Raw genomic sequence first — 21926 nt, forward strand, 5'->3', positions numbered from 1 at the left:
ACCTTCCTGCCACTTTATTAAAACCTCTTCTCTACAGAAAGTATTTTCAGGCTAGGAGAAATTCTGGTGCCAGCTGCTAAGACCATTTTCCACCCTGCTTTAATGGTTTCATCTTCAGTAGAATAGATACATAGACTGAACTCTGATGATAAAATTAAGTCTACTTTTAGTTTGACCCATAATTCTACTCATCAGTAGAGCTAGGGGCAAAGCAGTTGCCAAACCAGAGATACCTTAGTAATTGGCTGATCCAACTAGCTAGCTTGGGCTCCCTTTCTAGTTAAAAATGACCTGTCCATACAGAGGAAGAATATTGTACATGGTTGTGCTTCTTTGGGAGCTTCTCCAAACAACCTCTACAACCCATCTTCTCTTCACCTCGTCTACCCAAACACGATTCCAAAAAAAAAAGACTTTTCCCAACTTAAATACTGAATGAGAGTGTTAGTAGCTCAATCGTGTCTGGCTCTTTGCAACCCCACGGACTGTAGCCCACCAGGCTCCTCTGTCCATGGAATTCTCCAGGCAAGAATACTGAAGTGGGTAGCTATTCCCATCTCCAGTTGATCTTCCTGACCCAGAGATCAAACCCCGGTTTCCTGCATTGAAGGCAGATTCTTTACCATCTGAGCCACCAGGGAAGCCCAAATACTGAATGTTGCTTTTCAAATGTTCTTATGATGGATTTAAAAAAAAAAAAAAAAGCATACACAAAAGTAGAGAAAATAGTCCAAAGAGCCTCCACATATCCATTATCCACTTCAGCATTTGTTAATATACCTGCACACTGAATTACAATGTACATTTCTGGTATACATTGTGGTGTAACAGTTATGCTGTTGCCTTAATCCTGCTCATGGTCAGATGCCACTATAGATTACTGAACCAAAAAATGACTTAATGCAAACAGTATTTTAGATTAACTTGTGTATAATTTGTAAAATGATTTTGGAGAAAAAGTAAAAATGTGGGCCCATGTTGCCAGTAAGGGTATAATACATGATGTGTTTATAATAACATTGATATTTCAGGATATTATTTACAAGGTAAAAACAGCTTTCAATAGTGAGTTTGATGCCGCATATAAACAAAAAGAGATTGAAATTGCGCGTGTGAAGGAAAAAAATGTAAGGATTAAAGAAATTATTTTAGATCTGCAGTTGGAAGAATCAGTCTGGCAACCAGAATTTGAGGACTGTGAAAAGCCAGAGAGAACACTTGTTGTGGAAAGTAGTGAGGTATGATTATCTGTGTATCATCTCTCGCCTTCTTTCTCACGACATTTTCCAGGCTCTTATTTATTCTTCTTGTTTTTGCTGCTAGAAGCAACTGTATAAGGTAGAAATCTTGGTTATAAGTAACAAAATCAGCTAACATAGCCCCAGAAATAATGAGGATTTCTTTTATGAATCCCATGGAGTCCAGACAAGATTTGGACACCAAGCCTAGAAAGAAGCAGGAACCACATACCAGAGCCTTGTGAGGAGACCAGAGGTGCTCTTTCTTCATCTTTTGATTGACTTCTGTCTGCATTTCAGCGGCCTCTAGTAGTTTCTGTGTTACATCTCCTATATTCTAGAGAGCATCTGGTCCAAATGATAATCTCTTAGTCATAGGTCCAGATTTGCCTGGAAAGAGGCTCTTTGGGCCAACTTGGGTCCAGCACCTATAGCCATAGAGGTTGGGTCACATCATGGGAATGAGACTGATGGAGCTCCAGTAATTATGTAGCCATTACAACAGTGTGGGTTCCAGAGGAAGGGGCTCACTGGACAGCCTTCTTAAAACCTGTTTGGCACTGAGACAGTTACAATTAAATACCTAAAGAGAACATTTCAAATATGACCATATTTCATTTATAAGAAGTGATTCAAAGAGAATACCTTTGCTCACATGAAACAATCTTGATTATTTCAGGGCAAAAGATAAAAGTGTTGCTTAGCGGTAATAGTAGCACTAACAGTCCCTGTTGAAAGTAATCATCTATTTTTCTAACTCTCTCATTTTGGATCTCATCTTCATTCCAAAATAGGAAATTGGTGGCAAAACCTGGGTATTCCCTCTATCCCCCTAATTCCGTCTAACCTCCTCCCAGTGTGTAGAAGGTAACTTTGGTTTGAGTTTTGTAAGAATAACAGCAGGAAACTGCATTTTCTCTTTCAGATTTCAGCTCAAAGACATATTAAACCATGGCAAAAAGCCAAAACAGACTTGCTTGTGACCCGTGAAATGGAGCGATTGCTTCTGACACGGGTATGCAGTTTTTCTCTGGTTGTACCTAAGACCCTTTTTCCTTTCAGGGATACTTGTTCCTCACTTGGTTGAATAGTCTTGTACTTTACTCCACCAGAGAGACACATTAGGGCATTCGTCGTGGTCAGAGGTCACTGGAATCTCAGTGGCTTCTTCTCCCCTCCACGCATGCCACTGCCCACCCTCCCCAGTCCTAAATACAGTCAATCTAACATTGGGGTGGGGCTGTCCCTAGTGCCACTGGAGTGCTCTCTGTCTCAGTGACCCTCTCTGACCCTGGCTCTTTCCCAAGGGCCCTGACTCAAGACGCCGAGCCCTCATGGACATGATGGGAGGAGTTCTGGAAGTCAAGAAGGAAGACATTTTGAGAATGGTGAGATTCCTGGCCATCCTTATGGAAGGTGGAATGGGATGGAGCAAGCTACTTAAACATGACCATTTTTTCCTATGTGAACCTAAATTTTAGAAATTCTACAGCAATAAATACACCACCCCCAGTGCCTCATAAGGGCTTCCCTGGTGGCTCAGACAGTAAAGAATCTGCCTGCAATGCAGGATACCCAGGTTCGATTCCTAAGTCAGGAAGATCCCCTGGAGAAGGGAATGGCAACCCACTCCAGTATTCTTGCCTGGAGAATTCTATGGACAGAGGAGCCTGGCGGGCTATAGTCCATGGGGCAGCATAGAGTTGGACATGACGGAGTGACTAACATTTTCACTTCACTCAGTACCTTATAAACATGTACCAGGCAAATAAGAAGTTTGAAACCACAGGCTTGTCCTCCAATCTGGAAAAAAGCCAACAAATGAACAACTGAAAAAGCAACTACAGTGGTTTTGGTCTCTACAGAAAGCAGGGATAAAAAAAAAAAAAAAAAAAGCAGGGATAAAATTTCACCTGTAATTCTCCAGATACACCAAGGAACATGCCCTTTGATACCTGATATAGGTATCCCTGGAGCTCTGACATAGCTCTAGCTATGAGGATATCAACTTGCAAGTCTGAACTTGTCAGCTCAGAATCAGGGTTCATCCCAAACTATTCACCCTGGCTTAAGTCACAGAAAAACAGTTGTAACATTTTTTCATATCCTTTGGTCAAAGCGTTAGGTCATTGTCTCGCCAGTGTAAAGAACTATACCCTTTTAAAGGGCTCTTTTTTAAAACTGTAACAGTAACTGTGAGTTTTACTGTATTGCTACATTTATATTTAACCTAGATGCTTTCCTTTATTTCTTCAGGTGATTCCTCAGCCTCCGTTCATGGTAAAACCTGATGCTTTGTGGTCTGAAGAGGAAAGGAAGCTCTTCAAAGAGTATGAGAAAAAAGTCAAGGAGTTAAATGAAGAAAGAGATAAGTATAGAAAGGTCAGAAGAGCAGAGAATATGGCCTACGTTACCAAGGGTTTTGTTTCAGTATCTTTTCAAATGACATTTCAAAAGGCATTTTCTCAGTGCCTTTAGTAACCTCAGGATGTTGTTTCAGCTTAAACTCTCAAGAGAATGTGAGGAAGTGAATGCAGATAAATTTAAAGACTTAGAACAATTTTAAACAATAAGAACACACAGCAAAATTGAAGGTTCTTATTGATTTCCCATTTTACATCATTTCAATTCATTTGATCCTCCAGTCATTCTTCAGATGTTTAATGAACTCCTATGACAGTATGTTCAAGGCACCGTAAGGTACTTCTGTCTCTTGCCTACATCAATTTAAGCTGTAGGCTCTTGCTGTATTTGCTCTCAATTTCCAAGAAAAGACTTGAAAGAAGAATGACGCAATCAATAGAATTCTAATTTGAGATTTTTGAAATGCAGGTCTCCTACTTTTCTCTTTCCATCATAAAGAAACATTCCAACATTGAAATTGCTTACAATTCTAATAGAGATGTAAAAGGTGATGGTATACAACCAAGTTAATATTTATCCTTCTGTGAAGAAAGTAAAATCATACCGTCATTCAAGGCAGGACAGTTTGTCAGCTTTATAGAGGCCATATTTTATGAACATCTCCTTTGAACCTATTGTTAACTGGTCCCTGTTTTTATTCACTGCAGTCCTCTAACAGTGCCCTTGCGTTTTATCCAAAATAAGTAGTTCTGAGTGCACTAAAGATGTCAAGAAGTTAACGGAATTCAGATGCCTAAAGTGGTGGCATTTGCTCCATGGTCTTGCACTGTAAAATGGTCTCTTGCCTACAGCTTCACCCCCTGCCCCTTGACCATGCTCACCTGGTAAAAAGTCAGCCTTGATTAAACCAGCACTCAACTTTTTCTGCATTCACACCATACAGTGGGTGAAGAAATATAACAAAGTGACTATAAGTTTTGCTTTTGGAGTTGGACAGTTTGCATCCAATGTGGCTCGTGGAAATGTTATTATCTCTCAAAACCTGTCTCCTCATCTGTAAAATGGCCATTCTGGAACCTTTCTTCTGTACTGTTGTGGGAATGCAAGAAGGCAATACCTGTAGTTTTCTTAGCATTGCCCCCAAACTCAGGAAATGACCCCATGTTAGCTATTTTAAAGAATAAAAATAGTAGTTCACACTCATAGTATTAAGAAAAATTAAAAAATTAAATCACTGTGAGATCATTAAAAAAAAGAAAAGAAAAAATGCTCCATGGTTTCACTCTGATGACCTTAGTCTTTATTGGGTTCTTAAAGCTGCTCAACGATGCTATCCCCCCCAGCTTTCAGTTTCCCCCTGGTTTAACCTGGTGGATCTTTTTTAAAATACAGATTCAGATTTTTTCATTCTGAGGACAGAGAAGCCCCCTGAGATTCTCTATTTCTGTTGAGCAACCACACGGTTCAGCTGCTGCTGCTGGTCGGTAGTCTACACTTTAAGTGGCAAGATCCTAGAGGACCATGCCGTGTGCTCTCCTCTGTCCTCGGACTTCCGACACCTGACCCTCAACTCTCCCCTTGGTTTCGCTCAGAGAAGAGGAGCAACTAGAAGAGATTTTCCTTACCCTTCTCCCACCACATCTACCACCCACCCGCCTTGAATCCATATATCCTTCCTCCCTTTCTGTTCCTTGTGGGTAAAATGGCCTTGTAGCCACCCACGCCTCGTGTTCCACTCCATGTGCTGGGTCCCGTCCCATCCATCTGCTTAATGCTGTCGCTCCAGCCCTCGCCCCCATTTCCCTGCAGCACCAGTTTGCCCCTCTCTACTGGATTTTCCCGTAGATGCATGCTGTAGTCTTAGGTGTTGTATACATCTCTTATATTTACAAAAGAAAAAAGACTCCTTTGTAGGTTTATTTAAAAAAAAAAAAAAAAAAACCTTTGTATTATGGAAAATGTCAAACATATGTAAAAGTAGAGAGACAATATAACAGACCCAGGAGTAACATCTGTGGCTGAAGGGGAAGCCCAGAACACCTCACAAGGCCTGCCCTCCACCTGCCCCTTCCCTTTGGCAAAATGTAAACAATCACTCCCTAGGAACATCTGATGTTCCAACATGTTGACTTTGCTGCTGATTTCCTTTTAGTCTTTAGAAACAGAAATGAAGAAACTTCAAAATTCTATTCAAGAAGGCACACAGAATTTTGATGAACATTTGAAAAGACTCTTTGAAAGGAGAGTGAAGGCAGAGATGGTTGTCAACCAGGTAAATAAAAGCCTCACTTATATGACATTCTTTTAAGGAGCCTCCAAGGCCTTTCACTCTTCTTAGGATAAAGACCAGCACCCTGTCTGGCAGGAAGGCCCTGACCTGCTGGCTCTGCATCCTGTTCCAGCCTCATCTGTACCACCCGCCCCCTCACTTGCCATGTTCCACTCTCTGCCACCTGGTTCACACCACCTCCTTGCTCCCAACTCTGCCAATAATACTGTCTTCCAACCTCTTTGCTTCCTGCACTATATTTACACATCTGTCAGGTCCCAACTAGGTTAGATCTTCCTGTTATATATTCTGTTCTTTTACTTTCTATCACTTAGTACAACTGAATTTTAATTTATTGAGTTACTTTTTAATGCTCCCAAGACTAAGCTCCATGAGGGTAGGGACTGAGTCTCTCTTGTTCATCCTTATATTTCCAGCAACTGGCAAAGGGTTGGGCTCATCCTATATGTGGAATGATCAAATAGTCTACATGCCCCAAAAAATCAGATGAAAAATCTGACTTACTTTGATTCAGCAGTAAGAATGTAAATGAAGTATATAATAACTTAAAAACAAGAAGACGAAGAATGAAGCCTTTAAATTCTGAGGGAAAATTATTCCTAACAGATTCTATGTCAGACCAAACTATTAATTGAATGTAAAAAGAGAGTAATGATATTTTGAGAAATGCAAGGTCTCAAAAATTTTTGAGCACCCATTCTCTGCAAGTTAATGGAAGATGAATCTCACCAAAGCAAAGGGGATCAACCAAGAAAGATGAGAGGAGTTAAGGAAGCTCCTGGACAGTATCTGTATTGTCAGGGTCCCAACAGGAAAAATACCCTGAAAGGGTTACATTTAAGAGAGGGAATGCAGGGACTCCTAACTGAGGTATGGGCAGGGTTAAGGGAAACAGCAAAGAGTGGTGAAACTCCCAGAGACTAGAGGTAATGGGAAGCCAGTATCATGACTAGAGCTAAAGAGGCAAGGGAAGGGCACTATTCCCAGGACCCAGTAAGACCTGTAGCCATGGGAGACGGGCTGTTCCTCAGGAGTTGTGGCCACAGAGAGAAGAACATGGTCACAGGCCCAGGAGGGAGGGAATGGGTGCATATAGTAGTTGGTGGGGGAGATTGAGAATGAGTGCTCCAGCATTAGTCATAGGAGTGCATTAATCATAATGGCCCCAAAGTGGAAATAACCCAAATGTCCAACTGTGAAATGAATAAATAAAATGTTGTTTATTCATGTAATGGCATATTATTCAACAATAAAAAGTACTAATACATTCTACCACATGAATGAACCTGGAAAGCATGCTGAGTGAATGAAGCCAGACACTCTGGGCCACATGTTGAGTGATTCTGTTTATATGAAATGTCCAGAAGAGGCAAATCCATAGAGACAAAGTTAATTAGCAGTTGCCTTGGGGTGGAGGCAGGAAGACCTCTGGAAGGTGTGGGGAGAAATGCGAAATGACTGCTAACGGATTTTTTTTTTAAAGTGCTGAAATACTCTAAAATTGTGGTGTTGGTCGCACAACTGAGAATATAAGTTTAAAAACCACTGAACTACAGACTTTAAAGAACCAAATTGTATGGATTGTGAAAGACATCTTAATAAAGCTGTTATTTTTAAAAGACATATTCAAAACATCCTTTCATATAAGTGAAGTCACTCAGTCGTGTCTGACCCTTTGTGACCCCATGGACTATAGCCTATCAGGCTCCTCCATCCATGGGTTTTTCCAGGCAAAAATACTGGAGTGGGGTGCCATTTCCTTCTCCAGGAGATCTTTCCGACCCAGGAATTGAACCCGGGTCTCCCGCATTCTAGACAGATGCTTTACCATCTGAGCCACCAGGGAAGATTTTCATACAAGACAATGAGGAAATTATTAAAGGCTACTATCAAAAGGAGTCCACTTTAGAAGATCCCCTAAATGGGACAATTTAAGATTCAACAATGATAACAATTGCAATTAATTGAAGCCTATCAAATTTATTAGGTTAATGAATTTGTGATATTTTAAAAATGCCTTCAAAGGATAACAACCAGTTTATTATCTGCTGCTGCTGCTGCTGCTAAGTCGCTTCAGTCGTGGCCGACTCTGTGCGAGCCCATAGACAGCAGCCCACCAGGCTCCTCCGTCCCTGGTACTCTCCAGGCAAAAATACTGGAGTGGGTTGCCATTTCCTTCTCCAATGCATGAAAGTGAAAGTGAAATCGCTCAGTTGTGTCCGACTCTTAGCGACCCCGTGGACTTCAGCCTACCGGGCTCCCCCGTCCATGGGATTTTCCGGCAAGAGTACTGGAGTGGGTTGCCACTGCCTTCTCCAGTTTATTATCTAAAAACTAATAAAGAGAAAGCGTCAGGAATTTACTCTGCTTTTCTGTATGAACTACACTGCCAGGTAACCAAATAGCAGATAGGGAGAAGCATGCCTTTATGAAAGGATTTCAATTAATAAGTGAAGAAGGAATGCTAGAAATACAGTATCACCATTTTGCAGCTCTCAAAGGATTAATGAACCTAAGCACTGAGATCTACAGCTGCTAACGTCTCAGAAAGAAAGACAATTTGACACTACCTGTTTCCTGATCAAAAAACACCATGTCCCCTATGGTCTTTTAAGACACAGGTCTGATCTGTCCCCCGACCCAGCTGCAAATTTTCAAGAAACACATGGGGTAAAGGACTCTGTTGAACTCACCATAAGTGAGCAGTGAGCAAAACTCAGACTAGGTGAAACTACAGATAACTACAAATAAATGTGAGGGAAAGAAAGGGCTGAAAGAGAACCTGTGGATAATAATAGGCTTTCAAAATGTGACAGTTTTTCCAACAGACAAGTTATACAGTCATACCCAGAAGATGCGTATTTGGGTAATAATACTGTAAAGAAACACAAGGAAGTGATTACTGCAAAACTCAAGACAATGGTTATTATTGGAGTTGAGATGAGGATGGGGGCACATGGAAGGGCTGTGGCTAAGCTCCAGTTCTTGAATTGAGTGGTGATTACAGTGGTGTTTTGTCTTAATAATAACTCATTAAACTATATATTTGTTTTATGTGTTTTCCTATGTATATGTTTTATCTTGCGATGAAAATTGAACAAAGGTAAAAACAACTGAGTAGTTATTGCAAGTTTATATTCCCTTTTCCTTGAAAAGAATTTTTCTTTCTCGTGTGTCATAAACTTGCTTGGTGAGTGCCAAGTCTGTGACCCTCAATAGAAAATCCTTTCCCAGGTGGGCACATTGATTGTTTTTCCCCTTTTAAAATATTTCTACAGGAGGAATTGAAAATAAACAACCTTATTTTCTCTTTGCTGTTGGATGAAGAAATAAGCTCCAGAGAAACATTCCTGAACAACTACCTTGCAAGGAAGCAGGAGGAGAGGGTAAATACAGTGTCTGATATCTGAGTATCAGCAGTTTCTGACCAATTGCTCCCACTTGACAAGAGTCCACACTCCTGCCTGGCCCCTTCTTTCTTTCTACATTCCTTCTCAAACGTGTGTGTGTTCCTTGGCTGCCTGTCTGGGACTTTTAACCACTGACTGGCTATGGGACCTTGGACAAGACATTTTCAAGCTCTTGTCTAGGGTGTATTGTTCTTTGTGGGCCATTTGGCACTCTGTTTCACTAAATATGTAAGTAATGGGTTAGCTTATAGAATGAAAAGCTGTAATATTTTTAAAAATGCTAATAGATATGTTTCATGAAAGATACAATGAATACAAAATGCTTGTCACATAATTTTCAAAAGATGTCAGGTTTTATTAATAGTATTAATAAATGATATTTATGAATGAATGATTTAAAGTATCATATGACATTCACTTGTGTTTGCCAGACACGCAAAGGCAGGCTGGGGGATGAGAAAGCCATTTAATGAAAATAAGAAAGGGCTTCAGCTGTATCCTGATTAAGACTTGTTGGCATGGGGAAGCCTGGGGCAAGTTAATTAGAACCTGGGCTACCTATGTGTTTGGTTTGGGAAGCAGATTTGGCTTTCCCTGGTTGGTCCTCAGTTGAAAGTGATGGCAAAAATTAGGAAAGCTGAAAGTTATTGACCAAGTTCTGACAGTTTAGGGGCCAATCACTGCAGAGGTTGTGGTTTCAATTCCTGGCTGGTTGCAGACTGTGAGTCAGTTCTATTTTTATATATGGCCTGGCCATCCTCCATTTACTAATATGTATCCAGTCTCTCAGAACCCAGGCCCACATGACTCCCAAGCCTGTGCAATTTCATCACCCACACTGCTCTGCCAAGGGTGTAGTATGCTCCCTGGTCACTTACACACTCGTGTACAGAGCTGGCTACACTTTGAAACAGGTGATTGGATGTTTGTCCTTTCAAAGCCTCCAGTGGGTTTACTTTCTACTATGAATGTTATCTGTAATTGATACTTCAATTCACATTAATCTTGTACTAGGGAATTCCCTGGAGAAGGCAATGGCACCCCACTCCAGTACTCTTGCCTGAAAATCCCATGGACAGAGGAGCCTGGTGGGCTGTAGTCCATGGGGTTGCGAAGAGTCAGACACGACTGAGCGGCTTCACTTTCACTTTTCACTTTCATGCATTGGAGAAGGAAATGGCATCCCACTCCAGTGTTCTTGGTTGGAGAATCCCAGGGACGGGGGAGCCTGGTGGGCTGCCGTCTATGGGGTCGCACAGAGTCGGACACAACTGAAGCGACTTAGCAGCAGCAGCAGCAGGGAATTCCTTCTTCTTTTTAGTATGCTCAATATTTGTATTTATCCTGAAAACTCTCCAGTTCCAATCTTCTATTTCTGATGTTATTCTAGAACCAGACCACAGAGGCCATCCGGAAGTCTAGAGAAGACCTGGATACGTACAAGGAACACTATGACAACTTACTGGCGGAAGACAAAGTGAGAGCTGTTGCCTCAGTCACTTCCCAGTGTGATAGCATTGCTGCTGCCTGGATTTGGGGAAGATTAAAAGGGATACAATCTAATCTTCTCATAGAATTTTCTCCTACTGTAATTCTCAGTTATGGGTAAACTCCATTCTATGCCATTGTGTATTTCTAAAAATCATTGTGTAAAATAAATGTTTGTAAACTTCCCTCTGGTTTAAACTTTCTCTTGCACAAAAAAAGAGAGAGCTCATCTAGACTTCAGAGCCTTTCAAACTTCAGGTTGCAATCCCCCTTAGCTGGTTATGAAATCAATTAAGTAGGCTATGACCAGCAGATTTATAAATGGAAAAGACTAGGATAGAAAAGCAAACAGAAGAATAGAATGGAATTAACAAAATAGAGGTACCTTGTCTGTTTTATAAATATTATTTTGTGAAACTTCAGTTCTAAATAAAACCCTAGTGGCTCAGACAGTAAAGAATGTGCCTGCAATGCAGGAGACCTGGGTTCAAACCCTGGGTCAAGAAGATTTCCTAGAGAAGGGAATGGCAACCCACACCGGTATTCTTGCCTGGAGAATCCCAAGGACAGAGGAGCCTGGAAGGCTACAGTCTATAGGGCTGCAAAGAGTTGGACACTACTGAGTGACTAACACTTCACTTTCACTTCACTTCAGTTCTAAGTGGTTTCTAAGACTTCTTATATGAAATAATATTTTTAGTTTACTGAGGTGCTTCTTCTTTAAGGTAAATCTTTGTGAAATCCTTGCACAGTGAGTGGTCACCCTTTAACAAGTCTATGTTATAAACCAAATATTCATGGATTTTTAAAAATCAAAGTGATACAATTAATATTTTAAAGAGTATTTTCACAGATAAAAGCCTTCTGAACAAAGTTGCAATCCTGGGAATGATATGTTTTTCTTTAGGTTCTGGATCGCAGCTTTAAAAAGGAATTTTCTGAAATTCCCAGTCATCAGGTGGATATACTCTACAAACTTTTTAAACGCCGACCAAGGTTTGTTTCTCCTTTGCTATCATGTTTCTGAGAAAAAAAAATTGTTATTAGATTTTAGCTTTTTCTCCAAATTATTTCATAATATTCGGTGTAACATCATTTACATGAAAATGTCGAAGTATTTTTATCTTAACTCAGTTTTTTAAAGATTATTATATCTTAACAGTACAATGAAGACTGATGACTTCATTATTTAGAAATTAAGTGTCTAGGTAATCATAGTGCTATTATAGGTTCTGTTTTATACATGAAAGTCGTTCCTGACAAGATATAGATAGCAGACAGATTTATAAACTGTTTTTCCCAAGATGTGTTCTAACACGTATGCATCCCTTGTGGTGTGAATTGGAATTACACATAAAAGGCTTCCAGGACAAAATAAGTTTAAGGAAATACAGGGTTGAAAAAGATATATAATTTTCTTTGCTGAAGAACATTTCAGAACTTTCTGTAGTCTTTGCATCCCACGTGAGAAATAGAGTAGGAAGTGTTTTCCAGACCCTTTCCTCAGAGCATCTCATGTGATTGTGTTCAAGACAAAGTTTGAAAAATGCCAGTATGAATGCCTGACAATAACCATTATCAACATAGTTCTGAAATATCTGATTTTGATACTTGAGAGTACCAAACAATTAATTTCACAAATTTCCAAATTTTTACCCATACAGATTTCTGTAATTTTTAATCAAACATAATGTAGGAATCACGGAGTTTGTCACAAAGGCTTATCTGTGTCTAAGATACAGACTGATTCTCTCACTTTTGACAGATTATATGCAACCTGAGAAATTCAGCCTAGAACAAACCTTGTATCTTGGTTTCCCTGTTTTTAAAGGAGTGAGTTATATATGCCTATGAAGAAAGAAGTGAGACCTATCGAAAGGCAGTAATGGAAAAAGAATAAGCTGTATTGTCCAGCAGCATTAGCTTTAAATACTAACTCCACACCTTTCAGACCTGTGGCCTTGGTCAGTCACTTCTCTCAGAGACTCACTTCCTTCTAGAAAAGGAGGGTAACTATAGTAACTTCACAGCACATTGTGAGGTGCCTTGAGGGTAAGTGCTGGCACAAGTCTCAGTACCCTTCTCTTCCCAGCTGCAGCCCGGCAAACAAAACCAGTCCATAATGTAGATAAAAAAGAGGCACTTCTCCAGGTGCACGCATAGCTGAACACATTCCAGGCTATTCACCTGCAACAAAGACATCAGTAGAGGACATGTGGGCCAGAACCAGGGAACATCCGCACTTCTCTCAGGCATTTACTTGCCTGCTTAAAATGCCCAGAAGGGAGACATTTTCTTGTGCAGTTAACGCTTCCAGTGCTGATTGCAGTTGGGGGACATCTGTCGTCCACTTACGGTCATGTCTGAGGATCCCAAAGATGTCGAAAGGCCCCAGCAGGTGCTTTTCTCTTTGGAGTAATCCACCCACTAACCACAGGGAAGTGCCATGCAGTGTCACACCTCTGCTAAAGGTTATATTATTTAACAGTGATTGTTTTGTATGTGAAAATATGAAACGTTGATGGGCTTTTATTGATAATACCAGGATTCACAAACACAAAATACATGCAGAAACGACCAGTCTTGTGCCTTTTGGAGAGCGACCAGGATCTGGGAAATTGAATAAGGATGCCTTTGCCCAGTTAATGAAAGCCATGGATGACTTGGACAGTACTAATAATATGCCAGAAGGCTTGGACACCTCTGTCTGGGAACATTTCTGCATGACCAGAAGAGCAAAAGTGGAAAATGAACAGAAAGTATATAACATTTTATCATTCTATTGTATTTCATTTCACTTAGTATCCTAGTATCAAATATATAGTTTCTGGTGGTCAGTCCTTCTAGAAAAGCTAATTATTTAGGTTTCCCATTAAGGTAGCAGTTAGTAATATTAATAATAATTATAAAGAAATAAAATATTAACCCTAGTCCGATTGAGGGCTAAGTACAGGCCTACTTGTAGACCCACTATCCAAAATGACGGCCATTAGCCACACATGGTTATTTTTTATGCGAAATAAATGTGGACAGTTCTAATTGAGACATGCTGTTATTGGAAAATATGGGCAGAGTTAGAAGATTTAGTATGAAAAAAAGAATGGAAAATGTCCCAATATTTTTTATATTCTTTACAGGTTGAAATGATAATGTTTTGGATATATTGTGTTAAATAAAAGAGTAAAGTTAATTTCACCTGTTTCACTTCACTTTTGTAATGTGGCTCCTACAAAATTTAAAATTATGTATGCAGCTGGCATTGATGGCTCACATGACGTTTCTCTAGGACAACACTGTTATAGACACAACTTCTTCTGTCTGCTCTGGTCTTGAGTAGTGTTCATCTCTTTTTGCATAGACTAGAATTATATTTCACCAGAACCAACCAGAACAAACGTTATAGTTTTGCTAGAATGTTTTGTTAATGTAAAAAAACAGTAGCAATTTGAGAGTGTGTTTAATTGGGAAAAGACTCCTTCCTCTTGTTGCTTCTTGACCACATCCTGCCTCCACTCCCCCAGATTCCCTAAATTGGGTGCCACATGTGTGAGGCTGTCATATTTTTGTTGAAGTATCTATGACTGTAAAATTTTGTCTAAGATGATAAGATATAAGAAAAATCCTAGCTGCATGCCTATTGTCTTTCAATGAGAAGCAATTTTGACACTTTTGGGGGATACTTTTCTAATTATTCATGGGATGTGCCATGTAAGTTTCAAGTTTCTTATATTACATAATGGCAGGGATTTAAATTTTTACTAATTTATTAGAAAGTTGGACTTAAGTTTTGTAATAAAGTTAAAAGATGTATATTTCTCAAGTTCTTTAAAATTAGTTTGCTTTTATTTCTAAAGCTCCATATGTTCTGAGATGTTTGTGGTTTGATTTCTTCAGGTAAAGCAGAAAGCTGCTGGCTTAATAGAAATGGTGGCTTTCCTACGGAGAAGAACTGAGGATGATGAGAAGGTGCAACATGAAATTGAAAAAGTGTTCCATGAGCTCATCCTGTAATTTGAACCTTTCATTCACGTTCATGTTTTCAAAATATAAGCTAGGGCTAAATTAAGTTGTGTTATCATGGGGGGAGAGTGCTGACTCACGGGTTTACAGCTGGCACTGACTTTACCTATTCGTGCTTTATAGCTTCTCTTGGAGAAAGTGCATTTTGTTATGTAAGACCTTATTTCAGAATGAAATTTACTTTCATGCTCCCTGTTCTTACTGCAAACCATCAAGTTTTTTTTTTTTTTTTTTTACTTTTTAATGTTTTTCCTTTTTAGAATTTGAAGTATGATTTACTTATATTAGTTTCAGATGCACCAATAGTGATCTGATATTGCTATACGTTACTCAGTGATCTCCATGATAAGCCTCGTTAGCATTTGTCATCATACAAAATTCTGATAATATTATTGACTATATTTATATTCCCTATGGTATACCTTACATCCCTGTGACTTACTTAACAAACATGTAAGTTTGGGGAAAGGCTTTTATTTTAATCTCCTTCCACATAAAAATACAAAGAATATGTTTCTGCTAGTAAGTACTTTTAGGCTCAAGCCACACAGGCAAAACAGTGTGGAAATTTAGGCAGATATCCAAGAAATTTCCATCTGTATGCCTCATAAGCTAGTATTTTTCTTCAGGGGAGCTTGTTGCATTTTCCTGAGTGACTAAGATACTGTCTTCTGTCCTTACTTCACTTTTGGCCGTATTTATAGCCACATTGATAAATACTTCTCTGATGTCTCCAAGTTCATCATTAAACATCATTTTCAGATCTAGGTGATAAGCAAGTATATGGATTACCTAAAAATAGATTTGATAAGTAGCATGCAGATTAAACATTGTTAATATAATATCAGAGATCAATACATGAAGTCAGAACAAATCTACCTAAAGAGATTTGTTATTTGGTAGTGTCTCTGATTTTTTCCACTTACGTTCAAAAGCATATTAATCTTTTCTTAATCATGAAGTAAAACTTTATGAATGTGTTTCTGTGCATACCATTCTGTAAATAGCCCAAGTGTAATTCCATATCCTCAAGAAAAGAAGTATCACAGAGATCTCTAGGACAGCTTGTCATTGGAAAAATATTTTCCACATTAATCTCCAGTGTGTTTCCTTTCAGCTTAAGGAAAATTAATTTTGAATTTTATATCATACATATTTTATTGAATGTATATATCAAATTATAGGTGAAATTTGAAATATAAATATGTCACAACTACTTATTTTGAAGTCTTTTTCAATTTAGATTACAGGAAGAGAAAGTGAAATTCCAGTTGAATTTGACGATCCAAATCCTCCTTAAACAAGGACAGGTAGAACTGGAGAATTTCCAGTTAATGCTGGATTATTCTGATGCAATCCTCATCAACAAGATCATAATTGAAGACTTGAATTCTGTGATTCGGGTAATTAGCATTTTTTAAAAAGAAAAAAACATGTCACCTGCTGTGCCAAATATTTTTCATGTTCCCCCATTTCTATGGGAAATCATTCAGTTGAGTCAGTAGGTGATTCCTACCCTGAAGAAGTTTACACGTGTGTCCAGGCCCCACATCTAGACATGGATATATTTTCTAAAAGCTTCCCAGATAATTTTAAGGTAAAAAGAAGTTCAAGACCATGGAGTTAAATGTTCATTCTACTATACCATCATTTTGTTAGAGTCAATTTCCTCACCTAATGATGTTTGATAAGCTTAGATTATTAATTTCAGATCTTGCTTGTTTTTTAATATAAACATCTAATGTTAAAAATTTCCTTCTAAGCACTATTTTAGCTACACTCTACACATTTTGATAGTTTGTATTTTTATTTTCTTTCCATTTAAAATATTATCTAATTCCTCATGTAACTTTCTATTAGAAGTTACTATGGATTATTTAGAAGTATGTTATTTAATTTCCAAATATTTGGGAATTTGGGGCTATTTGGAAATTATGTGCTAATGTTGTTACATGTATTACTTGCTCGTAACCCATATTGCATTACTCTTGTTCCTTTAAGCAGTCAGTTGTCTTTTAGAGTGATTAAAAATAAAGAAAAAATGATTTTCTATTTCCCTTCAATTTCACCATTTCAAGAGATCTTTCTTTGTGTGGATTGAAGTTTCTGTTTTGTATTATATACCTTCTGCTTAAAGAACTTTTAACTGAATTGTCTGCTAGTAATGAAATCTGTTTTCCTTTGTCTGAAATTGTCTTTGGTTCACCTCTATTACTGAAAGGTATTTTACTGGTTTCCCTGGATTGACAGACTCTCTCTCTCTCTGTCTTTTCACTTTAAAGTTGTTCATCTTCTTCTGGCTTACAGAACTTCTGATAAGATGCCTACTGTATCTTTTTAATCTTTGTACCTCTTAATATAGTGTGTCTGCCTTTGAGATTTTCTCTTTATCTTTGATTTTCAGAAGTCTGAACATATGTCTAGGGGTGTATGTGTGTGTGTGTGTGTATGATCCTTTTAATGTATTCTTGACTTTGGCTTGCTAATATATTTTGTCCAGGATTCTTGCATCCATATTCATCAAGGATATCGACTTACAATTTTCTCTTATTGTGGTGTCTTTTTCTGGATTTGATAACAGGGAAATATTGCCCTCATAAAATGTTTGAATGTATTCCCTTCTTTTCAATTTTTTTCTTAAGTGTTTGAGAAGGATTTATGTAAGTTCTGGTATGTTCTATTTTCACTTACATTCATTTAAAAGTATTTTCTAATACTGCTTATGATTTCTTCTTTGACCCCATTGAATATTTAATAATATATGATTGAATCTCCACATATTTGCAAATATTCAGGTTTTCTTTCTGTTATTGATTTCTAGTTTCATTCCTTTGTAGTCAGATCAGACACTTTGTATGATTTTCATCTTTTAAAATGTATTTGGATTCATTTTATGGCTAAACATATGGTCTGTATTTGAGAATACAGAATAGTGTATATTCTGCTGGTACTGAGTGAGGCATTCTGTGTATGTCTCTTAGGTCTTGTTCAAATCCTTTATTTCCATATTGATCTTCTATATACTTAAAAACCATGAAATAAACAGTTCCATGGAAGAGGGAACCATGCACTATATCAATTACTTGACAAGAGCATGGTTCTCAACACTCGGAGTGTTGGTTCAGGAGCTCAAATGGCGATGGCTGAAGAAATAATATGAAGTGAGGAAGTTGAGACCAGGACTATTAATAAATCTTATGAAAAAATTGAAAGGAAAGCAGAGAGGAGATGTAGTAGTTTGACAGAAGTGTTTCTCAACCTCAGCACTATTGACTTTTGAGCTGGATGGTTATTTGCTGGAGAGAGCTCATGTGCTGTGTATTGTGTGGAGTTTAGAAGCACCCCTGGCCTCCACCTACTAGATGCTCGTAGCAATGCCTCCCCTTCCAGTTGTGTCAGCCAAAATGCCTCCCAATGTAGTTGAATGTCCGCTGGTGGGGCAATGTTTTGCCCATTTGAGAGATACTGCTGCAGAGAAATGTTTGACCTTAAGATTTGGGATCTGGTGTTGACAAGATCAAGGGTATGTTCATGGGATCTGGGTGGCTGAGCAAACAGAAAATATCATTGAAAGTGAGAAATTCGAGGAATTGAGGCCAAGCAGTGATCAAAAGATAAAAATAATTTTTAAAAAGAGTAGTAGTCTTTTTAAAGACTGCTGCTGCTGCTGCTAAGTCGCTTCAGTCGTGTCCGACTCTGTGCGACCCCACAGACGGCAGCCCAACAGGCTCCCCCGTCCCTGGGATTCTCCAGGCAAGAACACTGGAAGGGGTTGCCATTTCCTTCTCCAATGCATGAAAATGAAAAGTGAAAGTGAAGTCACTCAGTCCTGTCTAACTCTTAGCGACCCCATGGACTGTAGCCTACCAGGATCCTCCGTCCATGGGATTCTCCAGGCAAGAATACTGGAGTGGGTTGCCATTTCCTTCTCCATACTACTTTTTACAAAGAGAAGTAGTCCATAGTCTAATGATCTTGAAAAAGCTAAGTTCCCTAAGGAGAAGAGAGGAAAAATATAAAATGTTAACTGATGAAACTCACATGCAAATTTATTTTAGAATCTTAGTAGTTTCACTGTTAGCAATCTGGGGGAACATGAAAATATGAAAATATTACTGAACTTCATGTAGTCCATTTGAAGTGAAGTATAGAACATCCAAATGATTAAATATTATATTTAACCTATTCAATTCTCTTATTTTCTCACTAGCTACCAACCAGATACTGTTGTGCCTAGTGCATTAAACTACAGTCCTTTATCTTTAGTGTCAAGAAGCAGGGGAGAATAGGGGTACAAACATGTACAGATTGATGATGGCAGAAGGAATTCCTGCCTAATCATTGACATAAAAGTAAACTGGCTATGCCAAATTATCTTATAATCCTTTCTGTTTAGTAACTATTTTGCTTTATATCATGATCAGATTGTGCCTGTGAAGTAATTTTTAATGTCTGCTACATTTTTAAAAGAAGATAGAATTATCTCTGCATTCCAAGTGTTTTCTAAGAAAAGCATTCAGCTTCAACTATTCTGAATGCAGAATGTTAATACGAATGCCAGTTGTGTGTGTGATTTTTTTTTTAAGACTCAAGGACAAAAGAAAGTTGCTAGCATGATGGAAAGTAAAGAAGTCCATAAAGGAATATTTCAGATTGAGTGGGAACATAAGAAGATGGAGATGGAAATGGAAGATCTAAATCAGAAGGCTTGGGATATTCAGATGCTGTTTTTTTCAAGAGATCGTCAAAAGGTAAGTTCTCCCTGTGCCCCACTATATAATTTTAATTTCAGTCATTAAAGTATTCACTCATTCAACCAATATTTAATAAGATGCTCTGTGATGTCAAGCATGTCCTATGCATAGTATTTCATAATGTGACTCTGGATTCTGTCTGTTTCTTCTGTAGTTTACATTTGCTGCCTCTGGTTCTTTGTGACCCAGTCAGTAGTATAGTTCTATCTTGCAGTTCACCAGGAATTTCCTAAATGTTAAATCTAGTGATCCCTTTCCCAGTCATCACCATCCCTGTAGTATTTGACATTGACCATCTTCATTCCCTCTGTCTCTTTTTTTTTTTTTCTTTCTGGCCAGGAGCATGTGAGATCTTAATTCCCCAACCAGGGATCATATGTACATTTCCCCACAAACTCCCTCGCACCCCACAGTGGAAGCAGAGTTTTAACCACTGGACTTCCTGGGAGGTCCATCTTCATTTTTAATATTGCCTGTTGTTTTGGCTTTGATCATCCCTCCTTTCTCCTGTATTTCTTCCAACATGTCAAATCACTCTGCCTCTTTTCCTGATTTCTCTTTTGTTTCTACCTCTTAAGTATAGTGATTAAGATTCTGCCCTCAGCTCTGTGTTTCTTTCCGCGTCCTCTCCTTTGATGACTTCTCTTTTTCTAACTTCCATGATCACTCCTAAGACTCATCCAAGCTTTCTGGATTCCAATTCAATTCCAGTCTCACTTCTCTGAACCTGACCTTTCTCAAGCATTATTTCTGTGTGATCTCCCAACAGCACCTCTTCTTCTTTTGCTTATTTCTGTTCTTTCAGCCATTCACTTGGGGTTAAAGTTGCTGTCCTCTGATTCCTCTGCTTCCCTTGTCTTCCAAGCCTTGCCTAGTGTATCCATTTATTCCCTCATTCTTTGGGCCCCTAGCCTTTACCTTGCTTCAGTTCTTCCTTTTCAATGGTTTCTAGTATTTTATAACAATCTTCTAACAAGTCTCTTGACTTTGGGTTTTTCTCTATCTCATCTATAGATTCACATTCCTATTCAGCTCTAACATTCCTACTCTGCTCTATTTTAAACTTCCTCTTCTTACCTGGCCAATGAATTTTCAAGTTCTTAAGTGGTGTTGAGTGTCCTTCAATCTTTCTCAAATTCATTTCCCCTGTTAGTCTTTTACACACCAGTATTTTCAAACCAAACTGATTATATTTTCTAGGATTCTACCTCTGTGCCTTTGCAATACTGGTTCTTCTACCTGGAATATTTTTCCTCAATTTTTTTCACATCCCGAATCTACTTTTGAAGGTCTGGTTTAAATGCCACCTAATCCATAAAGCCTTTTGATTTCCCAAGCTCAGAGAAATCATAGCCCATCTCAAACCACCTTTTAATTTGCATGTCACTTATGTATCTTCTGGCAGTGTATCATATTACTTATTCTCTTCTTCTTGATGTCTAGGTCATGTTATCTATCTTTGTTATCTCCCTCAGTATCTTTAACTATTAGTAGGATATTGTTAATATGGAACTCATGAGACACTGTCAAATAAAACACAGTAAATATCTGGTGAGTTGAATAAATGAATGAATGAGAAAATAAACTAGGCATTGGTAGTTATTAGTATATAGGTGAATGCATCAGTAACTGAACATGAGTAAAGATTATGGCACAAAGTCAAGTCAATCCTCACTTGGATAGATATTTTTTATGAGAAACAGAACTTCCAAAACTAAGATAATCTTTATAAAATTATCTCTTGGAAGAAATATAGAAAAATATACTTACTTTGTGGTTTCTTTTTTTCCTCTCAAAGTACCTAAATGAACCAAACTATGAGACTCTGATTGCCATTCAGATTGGAATAATGGAGCAGACTATTGCTGTTTTAGATAAGGTAGGAATCAAAGATATTGATCATTATATTTCCAGTATTTGTGAATGATATGAACAAAGTAATAGTTTTCAAACCATGAATCCAAATAGAACCTATAAAAACTTGGTCTTTTATAATGATATTCAGGATGTAATTCAGTTCGGTTGCTCATTCATGTCCGACTCTTTGCAACCCCATGGACTGCAGCACGCCAGGCCTCACTATCCATCACCAACTCCCAGAGTTTACTCAAACTCATGTCCATTGAGTCGGTGATGCCATCTAACCATCTCTTCCTCTGTCCTCCCCTTCTCCTCCTGCCTTCAAACTTTCCCAACATCGGGGTCTTTTCAAATGAGTCAGTTCTTTGTATCAGGTAGCCAAAGTATTGGAGTTTCAGCTTCAACATTGGTTCTTCCAGTGAACATTCAGGACTGATTTCCTTTAGGATGGATGTAATTAGAGGTCCCTAAATAGTGTCTTTGCAACCATAACCATTGTGAT

At 38.4% G+C, this 21926-nt stretch overlaps 1 protein-coding gene across 5 annotated transcripts in view; it reads left to right on the forward strand.

The window, feature by feature from the left end:
* Window positions 1–21926, forward strand: part of CFAP43 (cilia and flagella associated protein 43) — a 100311-nt gene that overhangs the window by 76027 nt on the left and 2358 nt on the right. For 3 of the 5 annotated variants that reach the window (XM_027528910.1, XM_027528911.1, XM_027528913.1), the window contains 13 exons: window positions 1032–1238; window positions 2164–2253; window positions 2546–2626; window positions 3495–3620; window positions 5755–5874; window positions 9171–9278; window positions 10693–10779; window positions 11698–11786; window positions 13336–13549; window positions 14685–14797; window positions 16054–16213; window positions 19397–19561; window positions 21363–21443. In XM_027528910.1, coding sequence (XP_027384711.1) covers window positions 1032–1238; window positions 2164–2253; window positions 2546–2626; window positions 3495–3620; window positions 5755–5874; window positions 9171–9278; window positions 10693–10779; window positions 11698–11786; window positions 13336–13549; window positions 14685–14797; window positions 16054–16213; window positions 19397–19561; window positions 21363–21443 — 1641 coding nt within the window. Of the gene's footprint in view, window positions 1–1031; window positions 1239–2163; window positions 2254–2545; window positions 2627–3494; window positions 3621–5754; window positions 5875–9170; window positions 9279–10692; window positions 10780–11697; window positions 11787–13335; window positions 13550–14684; window positions 14798–16053; window positions 16214–19396; window positions 19562–21362; window positions 21444–21926 lie in introns of those variants that run through there. The other 2 variants (XR_003508858.1, XM_027528912.1) reach the window with 2 other exon arrangements.

Source organism: Bos indicus x Bos taurus, chromosome 26 (genome assembly GCF_003369695.1).
Source record: "Bos indicus x Bos taurus breed Angus x Brahman F1 hybrid chromosome 26, Bos_hybrid_MaternalHap_v2.0, whole genome shotgun sequence".
Taxonomy (NCBI): Eukaryota; Metazoa; Chordata; class Mammalia; order Artiodactyla; family Bovidae; genus Bos; species Bos indicus x Bos taurus.